The sequence below is a fragment of the Taudactylus pleione genome, unplaced genomic scaffold, assembly GCF_031769625.1.
Source record: "Taudactylus pleione unplaced genomic scaffold, aTauple2 ptg000318l, whole genome shotgun sequence".
NCBI classification, from domain to species: Eukaryota; Metazoa; Chordata; class Amphibia; order Anura; family Myobatrachidae; genus Taudactylus; species Taudactylus pleione.
This window is the reverse complement of record NW_028284719.1, coordinates 1,316,099-1,331,019: the sequence shown is the minus strand read 5'-3', so window position 1 is coordinate 1,331,019 and position 14,921 is coordinate 1,316,099. Positions and strand designations below refer to the sequence as shown.

Genomic DNA, 14,921 nt, shown 5'->3' with positions numbered 1-14,921 from the left:
GATTGAACCTTCCCCCCCCCTATGGGCCCCTGCTTCCATATCACTCCATTGTACTTCTAACCCCCCCCCCACACACACACACACACACACACTTCTCCCTGCCTGCTCCCCTCTCACACCCTGCCCTTACTGATTCCCTCTCTCTTTCACCCCCTACAATAGCTAGCCTGCCTCTGTCTGCCTCTCTCTCTATTCCCTCTCTCACACCCTCCCCTCTCTCTAATTCCCTCTTACCTGCGCTGCTGGAGTGGAGCCACCGGGATCCTCGGGTCTTCCCTCCAGTTTATCTGGCTCCGCTGCAAGCCAATGAGAAGCTGCTATTTGGCAGCTTCTCATTGGCGCCGCTGCAAGCCAATGAGAAGCTGCCATCTGGCAGCTTCTCATTGGCTGGCGGCTGCGAGCCCTGCAATTGGCTGGTGGCCGCGAGTACCGCGATTGGCTGGCGGCTGCGAGCCTCGTGATTGGCCGGCAGCCGTCCAGTACGTGGTGCTTACAGTGCAGCCGGGACCAGGTGCTTTGTCCCGGCTACATGTCAGTGCCTCCACTGCCCCGATTGAGATGTGTCCCCTGCGGGACACATCTTAACACATTGCCGCCGCTGTTCCAGCGCTGGGATCCCATACTGGATCCCAGCGCTGGTGCATTCTTTTCTACATCTAAAACGAAGTGGGGTCGGGAAGTGGCGGTATGTCATACCGCCGTATACCGCCCCACTTCGACCACTGTATATATATATATGTAATTCTAACGTGTCACTATTCATCACTGCTCAAATTACCTGTCACTCTGAGATTTGTCCATGTGGAATTGCATGTTGAGTTTTGGAACCACATGTTTAACAATAACGATGTGATATTTATTTACTTATTTAATTATTAATCTGTCGTTTGGTCTTAATCTCAGTCATATAATAAGTGGACCTACTCGAACAGATAGGAATTGGATTTCTATTGGTGGTCACCTATGCTATTAACAGAAGGAATACTCTCCTTCCTTATATATATATATAATATCATCTATATATAATTTTCGCCTTCTGTCTGACAAAATGATGTTATAACATATACGTTTGATTTACCAAAATAGAAACTCAGAGATTAGATATCTGATGATCTCTTTGTTTCAAGTCAGCCAGCTGTTTATCCACTGGGCCTATTTTGGCCAGATTTACTGTTGATTTAATGTGTAATGTTTGTCTGTTGTTCTATGTTTTATGTCATTATGTATAGAATATCTCCTTTTGATATCACATGCTTTACATTCACATACGCTAGGTTTTAGCGGCATACTAATAAAAGTTACATTTTATGTCTACATTAATTAGGTAGTTTGAGTGCCCCACAAAAGAGAGTATTTTTTCTTCTTTTCTTCTTTCGTGTACATATATAACTCTCATGGGTGCACCTCCATAGAATATATTATCATACAGATACTGTCCTTCAATTTACATACATTTGGAATACAACTACCTTTATATCCATTTTTTTTGTGTAATTTTTCTGTGTGTTCATTGTCAGTGCTTGGGATATCCCCAACCCCCCTTTTCCTTACTTGCTTCACCAAACATGACATGTCTACTAGTTTCTATACCTTAAATTAGGGATGTGCAGGCTCGGATAGGTTCGAGTTTGCACGTTGAGTTCGGATTTTTCCCTCCAAAAAAACGGAACTCAGAAAGTCCAGGAATGATGATGCTCGTCCATGTAAGATGACGTTTTGCCTCTTTCTGAGTTCCGTTTTTTGGAGGGAAAAATTCGAACTCAACGTGCAAACTCGAACCTATCCGAGCCTGCACATCCCTACCTTAAATATCATATACATTACATTTCACAACATAAGTATTTGCTAATAAAACCTCTAATATTAACCTTAATGCTTGGGAACCTTTTTATCAGTGCATGCATGTAAGAGTATTGTGTTGTGCGTATGGTATGCGCTGTGCATATGGTATGCATGTATGTGAGGACGCACATGGGCGTCCATGTGTAAGCATGTGGTTACACATGCAAGCGTCTATGTGTAAGCACGTAATTCAGTGTATGTATGTGATGGATTCGTATATATATATATATATATATATAATTCCCTAGCTTTATCTATTTACAGGCATTATTTAATAAGTTACTTAGACCATACTACAAGATGTTATAAACAGTGAGGTTTTGTCCTGCTCATAGGTGGTCAGCAGCTGTTTTGTTGGTGCCATATAGTCTGGTAGCTCATGAAAGGTTTTTCTTTGCTTATTCAAAGTCTAAATGCCAGATCCTCTGAACAGCAGTAATATCGAACAAAAGGTATACAATTGTTAACGATAATCAGATTCCTGACAATGATCTTTAACTTTGCATTTAGAACACTTCTTCTGTTCATACCATTATCTGTGTTACATTTTAATTATGTGTTACAGACATTTTGTATCTGTGTGCGGAGTTTCTCAATGTATATGCAAACACTCACAGACATACACATTAAACCTGTTTTCCACACTCTGACTAAACCTTGTAGTAATATAAATATATATACATATTTGTGTATATCGGAATTGCGCTGACGCAGAGTAGCGTCCAAGCAATTCGTCATCAGACCATACACGACTGAGTTGTCAGATAATATTTGTACAGCGATCATACTCAATTATTTGACTTCAACACAGATATAGCAATTGTGTGATAAATATAATATGTGCAGTAACCTCTTCTATTCTAAACTGTTTCCAATTTAATTTTCATGTTGATATATTTTTACTATGAGTACAAATATCTCTTACAAATTTCTTTTTTAGTGCATGTCTATAATTATCTACTAGTTCTGATATTTATATACATGTAAAATTTACTGCAGAAAACAAATATAACAATTGGCTTATGAAAATAATGTAACCTCTACTATTCTAAACTATATTTCCAATACAGGGCTCAATCCAACTAGGTGTGCGCTTGTGAATGCGAGTTTGTTTTATGAAGTAAAAACCTATGGAGTCTGCTTTGCAGTCAGAAATGGAGGGTCCTCAACATACATTGGAGATATTTGCTGTGGGCTCTCCATGTTAACTTGGCAGTGCCAATTGGAGAGCGGGGGTGGGACTTTTCAGAGCCGCTGCTGGACGATGGTGGGTTCAGGCAGGGTACAGGGCTGCGCCCTTTAGGCTAGGGCACTCAAAGCAATGGCGCTACTAGCCCGTGCCTTGATCCGCCACTGTTTATTGTCATCGCCTATAACCCCATTCTACTGATCCTGAAAAGGACCCCAAGGTTAGTTACTAGTTTTGTTGTTTGATATATTTTTAATTATTGCTTGTGTTGGACCATAGTGAGTGTGGCCTAATGTAAGTAGGTGTGGTAACAGCTCCATAAAAAAAAAATTATATTGTTGTATGCTCCCCAGTCAGAAGAAAGGACGGTGGGGTACAATCAGTGTGATCGTTTTCCTCTCTGCACAGCCAGAGGAGACTGCTGCTGCTGATAAGGTAAGGGGGGAAGGCAGACGGTGGTCCTGGACCCCTCCATCAAGGCCAGGCCCAGGTATTTAGTACCTGATCCCCCACCTTGTGCCCCTGGTTACGAGTGCTGCCTTTCAGAATTTCTTTCTGTATTCTCACTTGGAAAAACGAAAGGTCAAGGTGAGATTTCATACATCCAAGCTTCTTTCAAAATATCTCCCAGCTCCAATGCTGTAACAGGACTTAATGTGTCCTGTGCTCTCCCGCTCCAGTAGTGCCGAACGTCATAATGTTGGGCGCACCCTGCTAGCCAGAAGCAAGGGACATGGGGTGGTGACGGTGTGGCTCATAGAGCCCTACGGAGATATCTGCTGCAATCACTCCACAGTATATATAGGGGACACTTAATATTTGTGGGTATTCCTTAAAAACTGGTGTTTTCGAGGAACATGCCACAGATATTTAATGATAAATAAACCCCTAAAGTGATTTTTAAATTAACTAACAAAGATGATATTTTCTGCTACAGTTGTATGTGAACTTGTCTGTCTCTTCCTCTGTTTGTTGAACATAAAGTAAATAGTTTACAACCTGGGTGCAAGTGGTACAGAAGTGTATGTGACGTGTAGCTGGCTGGTGTAAACTCTACACATATGCTACAGCTGCCAACCGGAACACATCAGGAGCTCTGCACATCGGTGGCAATATACTAGCTGTGTGTGCTGCTTTCTCAGGTGGAAGCTGCACTCATTTTGTATCCAAATCTTCATCAGCCCCTTTATATTTTAAAAAGTACATGGTCACATTATTTCACTAATAACGTATATTATGTCCTTATTTGAAATCCCCTTTTCTGCAGTTGAAAGAAAAAAGGAAAATAAAATATCTGAAATCTAACACTTTCAAACAAGCACAATCTATTTATATCTCATGTATCTATCTATCTATCTATCTATCTATCTATCTATGTATGTATCTATCGCCCATGTTTCAACACCAAAACTAGTTAAATGTGCCCAGAAAACAGATTTTCACCTGTACTAATAAAAACAGAAGAATGTGGGTACTATATTGGAAATATATATTAGAATAAAAGACGATCTTTCATTTCTTGCTTACAAAAATTGCTCTATGTTATTTCTACAGTGAATAAACTTGCACAATAATAATCACGGCTGAGAAGTCTCTAGTAATCTCCAGCAGACACCTGACCCCGCCCCCTGTGATGTCACCTCCCCAGTACATGCCAGAAGTTACTAGCACCTCCTCTCCCGCCCCCTCATGTATTATGCAGTGTGTACACACAGGCCCCTCCCCTCACACCCTATACAGAGCGCACATGGAAGTGTCAGGAAGAGACCAGCACTTGGGGGAGTGAGTATAAAGGAGCTGGAGCTGGGACTGGCTGCAGTACTGAGCAGCAAGAAAGCAGACGCTGAGTAACAGGCAGATTGTCTCCAGCTGATCTGTGACCAGAAGCTCCAGGAAAATCAGCAGAAGATGTTTCCTCTCAGCCTCCTCCAGTCCTCGTACAGCCCTCGGTGTCCCTGCAATGAGCCTGCTCTCACCCTCTGGCCAGCTGCATGCCTCATCTATGGCCAGCTGGAAGATGACATGCTGAGCATGAGGAAGGACATGGAGAGGAGAGCGCAGCGTGTCAGCCAGGCTCATCAGCTTCTGGCTCAGGACATGGACATGAGAAGAAGAGCAGCTCAGAGCACACGCCCTGCAGACAGTGAGAGCTCCTCTCCCAGGACAGGCAGAGAGGGGAAGGGAAACTTTGAGCTCACCCTGGACGTGAGGCCCTTTTCTCCTGATGAGCTGACAGTGACAGCAGAAGGCAGGAGACTGATTGTGAGGGGAAAACATGACAAGAGAAAGGAGACTGAGAATGGCGGCTACTTCCATGAGTACAGAGAGTGGAGGAGAGAAGCTGAGCTCCCAGAGGATGTGAGACCTGAGGCCGTGCTCTGCTCCCTCTCCAAGGATGGGCAGCTCCACTTCCAGGCTCCTCGGTTGGCACTGCCAGCTGCAGAGGGGAGACCCGTTCCCATCACCGTGACCCAGACCCCAGGAAAAGGACAGGGAGTCCCCCCAGAGCCCGGGAGCAGCCAAGGAACGGGGGACACGGAGACTGGGGCCATGATCTCCCCCTGATACCATTATGGGACTGTTATATACATCAGGGACATTTTATATTGTTATTATTCATGTTTGTAAGGAACAAATAACTTGTTAATGTGATGTTACATAGTTTTCTTAATATAATTTGCTCTCCTCATTTATATGTACTGCAGTATAACTAATACTAAATTGTGTCCCTTTAACTTTCTTATGTTTATTAGGAACAATTAATTATTACATTATGGGACTGTTATACTCATCAGGGACATTTTATATTGTTATATTCATGTTTGTTAGGAACTATTAACTTGTTAATGTGATGTTATATATGTTTTCTAAATAAACAGTTCAACTATAATTTGCTCTATTCATTTTTATAAAGTGCGTTATAACAGACACTAAATTGTGTTCCTCTAATTTTCCAAACCAAATTATTTACAGGTTAAACATTTAATGGAGAAAAGTGCTAATGTAACATTTTATGAGGTTCCCCTAATTACTCTAATGGGTCTTCTACACTGACAGCAGAGTCCAGGCAGCAACATTGTGTATAATGTAAGATATTTTGTCTCACATTTTGTAATTAAAAGTGATTATAGCAGCGGTTCCCAAACTATTTATGAATCACGAGTATCAGCATTTTTTCACCCACCCCTAGGCCTAAAGTTTCTTATTGAGATTATTAAATTAAGTTAATTGTAGTGACTACATGAGTTATATATTTATTAAAGGTGCCTTATTGGGCACCTGTATCCTGGCTCCCTGCTCTGTACACATTAGTTGATAGATTCCTTTCAGATTATACTTCCTACATTATGTCATGTGATGCAGTCACATGGTACAGACTGCATGGCAGAAAGGCTGTGGTCCAGACCCTGTTCCTAGTGATGGCCAATCCATGGTCCTGTATCAATATTCTGCAGTGATACGGAATCACCATATTCAAACTAATGCACAAATATGTCTAGAAAATAATATAGATATTTGTATAACACTATAGGACTGATTCAGCTGTGCATGCAAGTGCACTGCTGATCACGGATTCCTGATTCTCCAGCGTGCATTGGCTACAGTGTAGCCAGTGCAACCCTCAGGTAAACTCTGTTACTGATTGTGACAATTTCTGGTGCAAATTGGGAAAGAAAATTCCCAGAAGTCTCCAGACAACAAGATGAAGGTTCCGGGAGGCTGTCACTGATCAACTTCATAATCAGCCCGTACTGCTATTGTATTTCCCCAGGTAATATAAGGGGATGAGGATCTGAACCAGGCTGGGTGAGATGCGGAGATGGAGGATTGTGCAGTCACCATCTCACTCTTAAGGGTCTATTTACTAAGCAGTGTTAGGAGACAGAGAGAAAAGTGATGAGAAAGTGATAAGGTGCCAGCCAATCAGCTCCCAACTGTCATTTTTCAAACACAGTCCGTGAGATGACAGTTGGGAGCTGATTGGCTGGCACCTTATCACCTTCTTATCACTTTTCACTCTGTCTCCTAACACTGCTTAGTAAATAGACCCCTCAGACTAGTAGGAAATGTGTAATGTTCTCTTGCTGGTAATTCAGCATTGATGTATAATGATATGCACCATTAGTATTTATCTGGTTTACCATTACTATGTATCAAAGCTGGGCAGCGGATGTAGCCCCAAATACTAAGGAGGGGAGGAGACTGTCAGGACCAGCGGCCTATCTCCCTATGGGCCATTTATCCATATTAATAAGCCATTCCCATATTGCTTAGGTCCATTTACATCCAATTCCCTCTATGGGCTGTATTTAATTAGCATTGCACCCGCGATACTTTTTTGCATGCCGTACTTTTCGCCGATTTCGCCTGTTTTAGATGCGTAAACTTTTCGTGCGCGCCCCCGCTATTCGCCGTAATCAATTCCAAAAGACGCGGAAACGCGTCCCGGCGAAACTTGAACAGGCGAAAAGTGCTGTCAAAAATGGGGAAATCAGCCTGAGACCCCCCAAAAGATGCACTAACATTGGGGATCAATAAAGATGTACCCGAATAGCCCTACTGAAGCTATTTGGGGTACTTAAGTGCTGTCAATTGTTCGCATCTTTGCACAAGTGGTGAAGAATGGCATTAAGCAGTTTTTTTTGGAGAAAATAAGTAGTCCTGTCAAATTTGGGGTACATGAAAATGGGCATGAGCATGGTTTAAAAACGCTAAAGGGAAGTATTAAAAAACGCACCTTCAGCAAGCACCTGCAAACAAAAAAACACCTCCCCCATACTTGCAGACGCCCCATAAGTCTATTTCACTAGTTTTAAAGTTTGTATCCCCACTTTATACTTTTTAGCCACCATATTCAAAGTCATTTTTCTGGGGTGTCCCTCACTTTTTAAAAAAAAAATTTTGATGCAGTTATCCTTTGGGGGACTGTCCCAAGGATGCTGTGTGGTTTCCGCACCTTTGCACCCCAAAACCGCAATTCTGCACTTTTTTCCGCCTGCTATTCAGAGGCGAATCTTTTTCGCCTTATTACATTGCAGCGACTTTCCGCATAGGCGAAAACTCTTTGGAATTGAATACAGAGGAAACTTTCCGACTGGCAAAAAGTCGCAATCCGTGATACTTTTCCGCAAATCTCGGCTTTTCACACCTACTTGAAAACGGCGCTATGTCTGACATTAACACTGTTTTATACATATAGAATGGAAGTGATGATTATATGTTTACAATTAAAAAGTAATATGTTTATGGAAAATTATGTGTAGTTCAAGGGGCTGAATTTTCTAGGTAACCTCCCCCTTACAGGCCCATCTTCATCTCATACATTGATTTGAGGAATTTCCATCTTGTATAAATAAATACTGTACGTAATGTCTGTTTATTTGAAGTACAGTCTTCTCCCTGAGTCACATATTCCCCACAAGGGGGCAGTGTGCTGTAATATACAGGCCCTGTGGTGCCAGAGGGCAGGTAGGAGAGGATAATGTATTCTTGTTATGACATTAACCTCTTCCTCCCCTCTTAGATTGTCTAATACAAATGTCCTTCTGATAAGTTTATTTTAAATACATGAAGTGATTTTATATATTTGTGAATATAAAAGTGACCATTTTAAATCAATTTCCATTACAAACCTTTATCCTGACAACATCACCGCTACATAGTTTGTGCTGTCAGTGTAGAGGACGCATTGGGGTAACATGTTGTTATTTTTGCCCTTTTCCACAGTAAATATCCTACACCTGTAACTAGTTTAGATGTGGAACATCAGAGAGACTCAATACAGTGTCTGTGCTCCCCCGGTATATACAAATAAACACAAATGACAATTAAAGTGTTTATTTAGAAAACATAGAATATCACATAATAATTAATTGTTCATCATAAACATGAGAAAGTTAGAGTTAGAGGGACACAATTTAGTATTAGTTATACCGCAGGACATATAAATGAGGAGAGCAAATTATATTAAGAAAAATATGTAATGTCACATTAACAAGTTATTTGTTCCTTACAAACATGAATATAACAATATAAAATATCCCTGATGTATATAACAGTCCCATAATGGTATCAGGGGGAGATGGCCCCAGTCTCCTTGTCCCCCGTTCCTTGGCTGCTCCCGGGCTCTGGGGGTACTCCCTGTCCTTTTCCTGGGTCTGGGTCACGGTGATGGGAACGGGTCTCCCCTCTGCAGCTGGCAGTGCCAACCGAGGAGCCTGGAAGTGGAGCTGCCCATCCTTGGAGAGGGAGCAGAGCACGGCCTCAGGTCTCACATCCTCTGGGAGCTCCGCTTCTCTCCTCCACTCTCTGTACTCATGGAAGTAGCCGCCATTCTCAGTCTCCTTTCTCTTGTCCTGTTTTCCCCTCACAGTCAGTCTCCTGCCTTCTGCTGTCACTGTCAGCTCATCAGGAGAAAAGGGCCTCACGTCCAGGGTGAGCTCAAAGTTTCCCTTCCCCTCTCTGCCTGACCTGGGAGAGGAGCTCTCACTGTCTGCAGGGCGTGTGCTCTGAGCTGCTCTTCTTCTCATGTCCATGTCCTGAGCCAGGAGCTGATGAGCCTGGCTGACACGCTGCGCTCTCCTCTCCATGTCCTTCCTCATGCTCAGCATGTCATCTTCCAGCTGGCCATAGATGAGGCATGCAGCTGGCCAGAGGGTGAGAGCAGGCTCACTGCAGGGGACACAGAGGGCTGTGCGAGGACTGGAGGAGGCTGAGAGGAAACATCTTCTGCTGATTTTCCTGGAGCTTCTGGTCACAGATCAGCTGGAGACAATCTGCCTGTTACTCAGCGTCTGCTTTCTTGCTGCTCAGTACTGCAGCCAGTCCCAGCTCCAGCTCCTTTATACTCACTCCCCCAAGTGCTGGTCCCTTCCTGACACTTCCATGTGCGCTCTGTATAGGGTGTGAGGGGAGGGGCCTGTGTGTACACACTGCATAATACATGAGGGGGCGGGAGAGGAGGTGCTAGTAACTTCTGGCATGTACTGGGGAGGTGACATCACAGGGGGCGGGGTCAGGGGTCTGCTGGAGATTACAAGAAACATCTAAGCCGTGATTAATATTGTGCAAGTTTATTATTCACTGTAGAAGTTACATAGAGCAATTTTTTAAGCAATAAAATGAAAGATCGTCTTTTATTCTAAACTATGTTTCCAATATAATGCCCACATTCTTCTATTTGTAATCTTACAGGTGAACATTTCTGTTTTTTTATGTGCAAATTTAACTAATTTTGTTGTTGAAACATTGGCAATAGATAAATGATAGATAGGATAATAGATAGTTAAATATGAGACATAGATAGATAGATAGATAGATAGATAGATAGATAGATAGATAGATAGATAGATAGATAGATAGATAGATAGATAGATGTAAACAGTATATAAAAGAAAGTTATTAGATAGATTCTCACTTGAGAAAAAAATTAGGTCCAAGCAACATTTCATACATCTTAGCTTTTCTCAAAATATCTCTCAGCTCCAATGCAGTAACAGGGTTTAAATGCGTCCTGTGCCTGACCACCCCTTTAGCGCCAGTCGTCATAATGTTGGGCGCATGACATCATTACTTCATGTGGAAGGGATGTAGCCAGCAGCCTAAGGAAAACGCAGTTCTGACTTGGAGCATTGTAACTTCTAAATGATCCTTGCTGCAGAGTTCCATTCCAGACACCCTGCTAAACAGGACAAAACTAAAAGGAGATTCTGCGCTGGATAACACAAATAAACCACACGGTGCACACCTGCAGCGCGCAAGCTACGGGGATTTGCAACCCCACCAAATATGACCAAAATAATATAAAGATAATGTGTCCTCTAACCCTCGCTGCAGTGGTATTACCAATATCATAAAAAATGACCATTCATGTAAAAAAAGCTTATAATAAATGTAATAAGCATATAAGTTGCAATTTACACATAGATCATCAGAATAATTATCATGAAAGGTAAAATAACCATAATAAACATTTGGAAAAGTGAATATAAAAATAAACAGTATACACAACTATTTAAAATGACTCTTAATGTGGATCTCGATAAGTAAGCCTGATACACACGTCCTGTGTCTGGTCTTGACCATCGCAACCGTCATCCTGGCTGCTCGCATTAGCTGTGAGCGGCAACCCACAGCAATGCGAGCGGCCAGGAGGCCGCTCCATAAAAATAAAAAAGACGCCCTGAGTCAGAGCGAGCGCTCTGTCAGAGCGTCCGGCTCTGAATCAGGGCTTAAGACCACAGAAAATAATGTTAGGCAGCAATTTCAAAACAAGCACAATCTATCTACAGAGATGGACGGATTTGCAGAGGTGCACACAATCTGCTGGGCAAATCCATCCACCTCCTTGCTGCATCTGCGATCCCAGCACTGCGACCGATGTCACAGGCTGGGATCATCATAGCGACCATCACGACTGATGGTCACTATGATTGCTTCTTTGGTCAGGCTGCGGAAGCTGAATCCTCCGGCAGCCTGGACGGTGCTTGGACATGTAAGAGCCCAGGAATCTCTGTCCGCCAATGCAGACCCCAGCCTCGTCCCTCCCAGAAAATAGAGGCTACACTACTTCATTTCCAGGAACAGCGCCCAGACACATCCCCGAAACTCCGCAGCATGTCAATCATGCTGCGGCTTCGGGGGTCTACGAGTGGGATTGCAGGACCCGTTCTGCACATGCACATGACAGGTCCTGCGTAGACACAGACCCTTCAACATCGGAAATGTGCGTTTATCCTCGGATGAACGTACATCTCTGAATCAGGCCCATAGTTTAGAATAAGAGACGATCTTTCATTTTTTGCTTAAAAAATTGCAATATGTAACTTCTACAGTGAATAAACTTGCACAATGATAATCACAGCTGAGAAGTCTCTAGTAATCTCCAGCAGACACCTGACCCCGTCCCCTGTGATGTCACCTCCCCAGTACATGCCAGAAGTTACTAGCACCTCCTCTCCCGCCCCCTCATTTATTATGCAGTGTGTACACACAGGTCCCTCCCCTCACACCCTATACAGAGCGCACATGGAAGTGTCAGGAAGAGACCAGCACTTGGGGGAGTGAGTGTAAAGGAGCTGGAGCTGGGACTGGCTGCAGTACTGAGCAGCAAGAAAGCAGATGCTGAGTAACAGGCAGATTGTCTCCAGCTGATCTGTGACCAGAAGCTCCAGGAAAATCAGCAGAAGATGTTTCCTCTCAGCCTCCTCCAGTCCTCGCACAGCCCTCTGTGTCCCTGCAGTGAGCCTGCTCTCACCCTCTGGCCAGCTGCATGCCTCATCTATGGCCAGCTGGAAGATGGCATGCTGAGCATGAGGAAGGACATGGAGAGGAGAGCGCAGCGTGTCAGCCAGGCTCATCAGCTCCTGGCTCAGGACATGGACATGAGAAGAAGAGCAGCTCAGAGCACACGCCCTGCAGACAGTGAGAGCTCCTCTCCCAGGTCAGGCAGAGAGGGGAAGGGAAACTTTGAGCTCACCCTGGACGTGAGGCCCTTTTCTCCTGATGAGCTGACAGTGACAGCAGAAGGCAGGAGACTGACTGTGAGGGGAAAACAGGACAAGAGAAAGGAGACTGAGAATGGCGGCTACTTCCATGAGTACAGAGAGTGGAGGAGAGAAGCTGAGCTCCCAGAGGATGTGAGACCTGAGGCCGTGCTCTGCTCCCTCTCCAAGGATGGGCAGCTCCACTTCCAGGCTCCTCGTCTGGCACTGCCAGCTGCAGAGGGGAGACCCGTTCCCATCACCGTGACCCAGACCCCAGGAGAAGGACAAGGAGTCCCCCCACAGATCGGGAGCAGCCAAGGAACGGGGGACATGGAGACTGGGGCCATCTCCCTCTGATACCATTATGGGACTGTTATATACATCAGGGACATTTTATACTGGGATGTTTGTAAGGAATAGATAACTTGTTAATGTGACATTATATATTTTACAATTTGCTCTCCTCATTCATATGTACTGCGGTATAACTGGTACTAAATTGTGTCCCTCTAACTTTCTCATGTTTATAAGGAACAGTTGATTATTATGTGATATTCTATGTTTTCGAAATAAACACTTTAACTATAATTTGTGTTTATTTGTAGATACTGGTGGAGCACAGACACCAGATTGAGAGGCCTATTCATCACTACTAAACTTTCCCTTGAGGTAATTAGGTTTAGAACTCGCATGGAGTTCTACCTAATTACCAGAGGAATTCATCATTCCTCCTCCCCATAACTATCTATTCCGAAAAGCTGTCATTTTTGCGATGACAGCTTTTCAGGAAATAGATAGATAGTTATCCCTGCCTACACTACCTTATCGCATCTGGAAACAGTGCTGCGCATGCGCTGTTACATTCATTAACCCAGCGCATGCGCAGCACCGCCTACACATGCGGTAAGTTTGTGTCCCCCCCTCCGCTCACCTGGCCCCCCTTTCCCCCGCTCACCTCCCCCCTTTCAGCACTTACCTGTCCGCGCAGCAGCCTCCGGCTCCGTCCTGCTGGTCTGTCACATGGTCTCCCAGCAGACCACAGTACAGATTAGAAAAAAAAAAGGTTTTTATTTTTGTAATCTTTATTGTGTTCTGCTGGGAGAACACAGTGTCCGACCAGCCTCCGGAGGAAGACACCGGGGGACCTGTCCAGCTGGAAGCAGGTAAGTTTCACCTGCTATTCGCCACCTCACAGTGGTGGATAGTACCTCCATCAAATTCAGAGAGTTCATAATTTTCGGAATTTGATGAATACCATAATTTCCACATCCCCATACTAATGTACTAATGTATAGGGAGTGTGGAAATTAACGCAGGGGGACTTGGCAAGGAGATATCAGTGATATCTCCTGTGCTAAGTGGCTTCATGAATACTAAAATAACGTTATTTAAGGAAAATGTCCTTAAAAACGTTAATTTAGTGTTGATGAATAAACCTCTGTGTCTCTCTAATGTCCACATAAAAAATAATTACTGGTGTAGGATTTTTACTGCGGAAAAGGGCAAAATAACAACATGTTATCCCAATGTGTTTTCTACACTGACGGTAGAATCTAGGTAGTAGTGATTTGTATCATTTTGGTTTCTTTATACATTTCTAGTTAGTTACATATTGTGTACAGAAATATATAAAGTCACTTCATGTATGTATGATAAACTGATCACAAGGACATTTGTATCAGACATCCTAAGAGGGGAGGAAGAGGTTAATGTCATAACAAGAATACATTATCCTCCCATACCTTCCCTCTGATGGGAGGCAATCGGGAAGCCGACTGCCTAAATACCGGCAGCCGGCTTCCCGACTGTCTTATCCCGGCAAGGGTGAAATGCCGGGTGTCTAGATGTAGACGCCCGCAATTCCCCGAGGCTGGGAGACCGGCGCCCGGCATCACGATCGTAGTGATGCAGGGCGCTGTGAGCGGACAGCCGCGGGGGAGGGAGGGTTAGGTTTAGGGCTCCACGGGGGACTTAGGGTTAGGCACCCCCCGGGTTAGGTTAGGGGGAGGGAGGTTTAGGGTTAGGCACCCCCGGGGGGGACTGGGGTGTGAGGGAAGGAGCAGGGTGATAGAGGAGAGGATGTGGCTGGGGTGTGAGGGAAGGAGCAGGGTGATGGAGGAGAGGATGTGGATGGGATGGGAGGGAAGGAGCAGAGTGATAGAGGAGAGGATGTGGCTGGGGTTTGAGGGAAGGGGCAGGGTGATGGAGGCATGGCTGTGGTGTGAGGGAAGGAGCAGGGTGATGAAGGAGAGGATAGGGCTGGGGATGTTAGGGAAGGAGCAGGGTGATGGAGGAGAGGATGTGGCTGGGGTGTGAGGGAAGGAGCAGGGTGATAGAGGAGAGGATGTGGCTGGGGTGTGAGGGAAGGAGCAGGGTGATGGAGGAGAGGATGTGACTGGGGTGTG

At 44.3% G+C, this 14,921-nt stretch overlaps 2 protein-coding genes and 1 pseudogene across 2 annotated transcripts; 2 read left to right on the top strand and 1 right to left on the bottom strand.

The window, feature by feature from the left end:
* Positions 1–4,809: 4,809 nt before the first annotated feature.
* LOC148509612 (heat shock protein 30C-like) lies at positions 4,810–5,851 on the top strand. Its single transcript, XM_088442877.1, has one exon. It carries the CDS (start codon positions 4,940–4,942, stop codon positions 5,594–5,596), a length of 657 nt encoding a protein of 218 aa, XP_088299003.1. The 5' UTR covers positions 4,810–4,939; the 3' UTR covers positions 5,597–5,851.
* Positions 5,852–9,008: 3,157 nt separating this feature from the next.
* Positions 9,009–9,890, bottom strand: LOC148509611 (heat shock protein 30C-like; annotated as a pseudogene).
* A 2,200-nt stretch (positions 9,891–12,090) lies between these two features.
* On the top strand, positions 12,091–13,041 carry LOC148509610 (heat shock protein 30C-like). Its single transcript, XM_088442876.1, has one exon. It carries the CDS (start codon positions 12,220–12,222, stop codon positions 12,871–12,873), a length of 654 nt encoding a protein of 217 aa, XP_088299002.1. The 5' UTR covers positions 12,091–12,219; the 3' UTR covers positions 12,874–13,041.
* The last annotated feature ends 1,880 nt before the right edge of the window (positions 13,042–14,921 follow it).

Coding starts and splice junctions, on each gene's coding strand:
- LOC148509610 (XM_088442876.1), top strand. CDS start 12,220: ATGTTTCCTCTCAGCCTCCTCCAGTCCTCGCACAGCCCTCTGTGTCCC.
- LOC148509612 (XM_088442877.1), top strand. CDS start 4,940: ATGTTTCCTCTCAGCCTCCTCCAGTCCTCGTACAGCCCTCGGTGTCCC.